Genomic DNA, 2888 nt, shown 5'->3' with positions numbered 1-2888 from the left:
CATAAATGGAAGCTCCACCAAACTGACAGAGAGAAGCTCCCAAATGCACAGGACTTACCCACCAAGAGAAAGGGACCTTACTTTCTAGCCATTTTTATTTTCACTATTTTCCTAATTAATAAGAGAGAAATAAAAGGGAGAAAAAGAAGAATCCTGACTAATTCTTAAGAAGGTAATTTTAGAATAATCCAGATTCTAGTCCACTGATTTTTAACCCTGATTGTACATTAAGTTACCTGGGAAGCATTAAAAAATCCTCATGCCCAGGTCACACACCAAACTAATTAAGTATAATTCATGGAGAGCAAGAGAAATATAAGGACTCGAAGAATAGTTTTTCATATATTTAGAAAGTTATTATATTAAACGGGGGAAATATATTTAGAAAGTTGTATTAAAAGGGTGGACCAAGTTCTGTACAGGACAATAATCATGACAGGATATATTAAGGAAAGCATATACAAATTACAAAAGGTTCTTTTAATAAAAGATTTTTTTTTAAATGGCTAACAAAGAAAAGGGCTACTTTGGGCAGTACTGAGCTGTCTGTGGTCATGGACAGGCTGACCCAACAAATGGGATTCCCGTATTACACAGGAGATAACATGCAATATTAGTGCACCAAACTAAAATTATACAACACTAGACCATTTCTTCTATTTTTCTCCTTTTTTCTATATCTCCTAAGGCAAGAAATAAAGATTACAAACTGAAAGAGTTCGATTTAACATAGGAAGATCTAAAAATCCCAATTTCTCTACTGAAATGGGTTGTGAACAAGGACAAGATGCTTTTCCTAGGTCCTAACTAGGATCTCTACCCTGTTAATCACCATGCCCCAGAGAAGGTGAACTGTTTCATAGGCCTATGGAAAGTAAAAATATCCCCATCTTCTCAGCACCACTCCTCAATGTTCGTCTTTGAGAGGCAGGCTGCTATCTCAACTGTGCTCACCTGACAGGTCTACCCAGGTGTTAGCACTACACATAAAGGGTCAGCAAAGCATGACCTGGTGCCCAAACCTGGCAGGCCACTGGATTCTGCAACACGGTTTCTGGAACAGCCATGCTCCTTCGTTTACATATTGCCTATGGCTTCTGCACTGCTACAAAATCAGAGCGGTGTAGTTGTAACTCACACCACATGGCCAGGAAAGCCTAGAATACTTAGTGCCTGGTCCTTTACTATAAAAAGTTTGTCTTTGCTGTAAATAATTAGGTAGAAAATCTTTTCAATTCTGCACTTCAATTAGGCCCACTGAGCTGTCATCCTTACCTAGGTCTTCTAGCCAAGTCTCTAAGGAAAATAAAGATGTTAATTATTTAAAGAAACTTACTTTATCAGAAATTTGGATATAACACAATGAACTTGAAGGCAGCTAGCTACACAGCCTTCCCTAGGAATTTCATCACACCATAATAACAAACACATGACTCGGGTTTTTAGATTGAATTTAACATTTTCACAGCAACATTCATCTACAGTCAAATGATATTTCCATGCCGCTGCCTGCGGTGTTCGACATTACCCCATGAGCTCAGTGTTCCACAAAGGAAGTTTAGGAAAGTGGACGTACATTTTTCTATATTTTTGTGCTTTTCAAGAATGACTAATAAAAGGAAATTTTTATACCTCAAAGTAATCATTTATTTTAACAAAATGTAGCACCTTAACTGTATTTACTTAAAAATATAAATACTATAATTATTTTCTGTGGATTTTTGACACATTTTGCAGAACAAACTTGAAATCAATTAACCCAGTGAAAAGGTTAAGAGCACTACATGGAGGTATTTCATTCCCCTCCACTCTCCCAGTTTGTTAATCTTTTGTCTTATTTCTCAACTTGCTACTACTAACTTAGTAAAAGAGAGGTGCTATATACTCAGGCCACTCAAACTCACACTATAAAATTTAAAAATCTGTCCTTGCTGAGTACACCTAAAAATAATCAAGAGATAGGTTATTTATTGCAATACTCTAAGAATGATTTTACTTACATGTAGGAGATGTATTCGTTAATGCCTGTAAAATGGAATCTGCTTCCAGGGTAGACATCATTTTCAACATAAGTTCTGCTTGCTGTTCAAGTCCAACTTCAAGGCGAGCATCTAGGGCTACCAAAAGCAATTAAGAGATAAAAAAGCTATATGATTATTTTTACTCATTCTACTTCCTACAATAAAATGCTGACATCCAAACCCAAAACAGGGTAAGGAATGTGTCCTTGTGTAAGAACAACCTGACATGAGGTATCAGAGCCACACCAGGTAACTCCATCTGTGCAAAGGAAGCGCGAGGTGGGAGAGTGAATATCTAGAGATGTGGATCAAAAAAGTAATGATAATGGAAATAAATAAATAAAAATAATGAGAACCAGGTTCCTCGCTGTCAGAGAAAAAAAGATACAACTATGCAGATGTAGCAAACTAAAATGAAGCCTATGGAGTTAGATTACAGTTAGATTAACTAATATATTGATGTGAACTCATGGCATCTACACCGACAGATATAGAAATGAATATAAACGCAACTGTGTGTAGATACACACACACACACACACACACACACACACACATACACACACACACACACACACTCTCTCTGTCTACCGAGAGGGGAGGGCCATCAAAATAGCAGTAAGTACATCTAGCACCCAGATTTTGGTTTCTTAATCACACTTCTCCACTAAGAGGTTTTGAAATACCTTCTCCTTAGTGAAGTAGCTAATTCCCAATCCGGGGAAGGGAAAGTAAATGATGAGCTTGAGTCAACTTGTTGGTCCAGAAAACAAGGAAGTGCTCAAAGAAAGATGAGGACATGTCAAAAAGTGGAGAGACCAGCTTAAAAAATATCCCACTGGGCCGGCCGAGTGGCGCGATGGTTAA

At 37.4% G+C, this 2888-nt stretch overlaps 1 protein-coding gene across 1 annotated transcript in view; it reads right to left on the bottom strand.

The window, feature by feature from the left end:
* The window catches only part of BIRC6 (baculoviral IAP repeat containing 6), a 211100-nt gene that overhangs the window by 107171 nt on the left and 101041 nt on the right, over positions 1-2888 (bottom strand). Inside the window, exon 39 of the mRNA XM_019653801.1 lies at positions 2001-2117. Within this exon, the coding sequence (XP_019509346.1) occupies positions 2001-2117 (117 nt within the window). The remainder of the gene's footprint in view (positions 1-2000; positions 2118-2888) is intronic.

The sequence above is a fragment of the Hipposideros armiger genome, unplaced genomic scaffold, assembly GCF_001890085.2.
Source record: "Hipposideros armiger isolate ML-2016 unplaced genomic scaffold, ASM189008v1 scaffold_207, whole genome shotgun sequence".
NCBI classification, from domain to species: domain Eukaryota; kingdom Metazoa; phylum Chordata; class Mammalia; order Chiroptera; family Hipposideridae; genus Hipposideros; species Hipposideros armiger.
The sequence above is the reverse complement of the archived record's forward strand: the minus strand, read 5'-3'. Positions and strand labels throughout refer to the sequence as shown.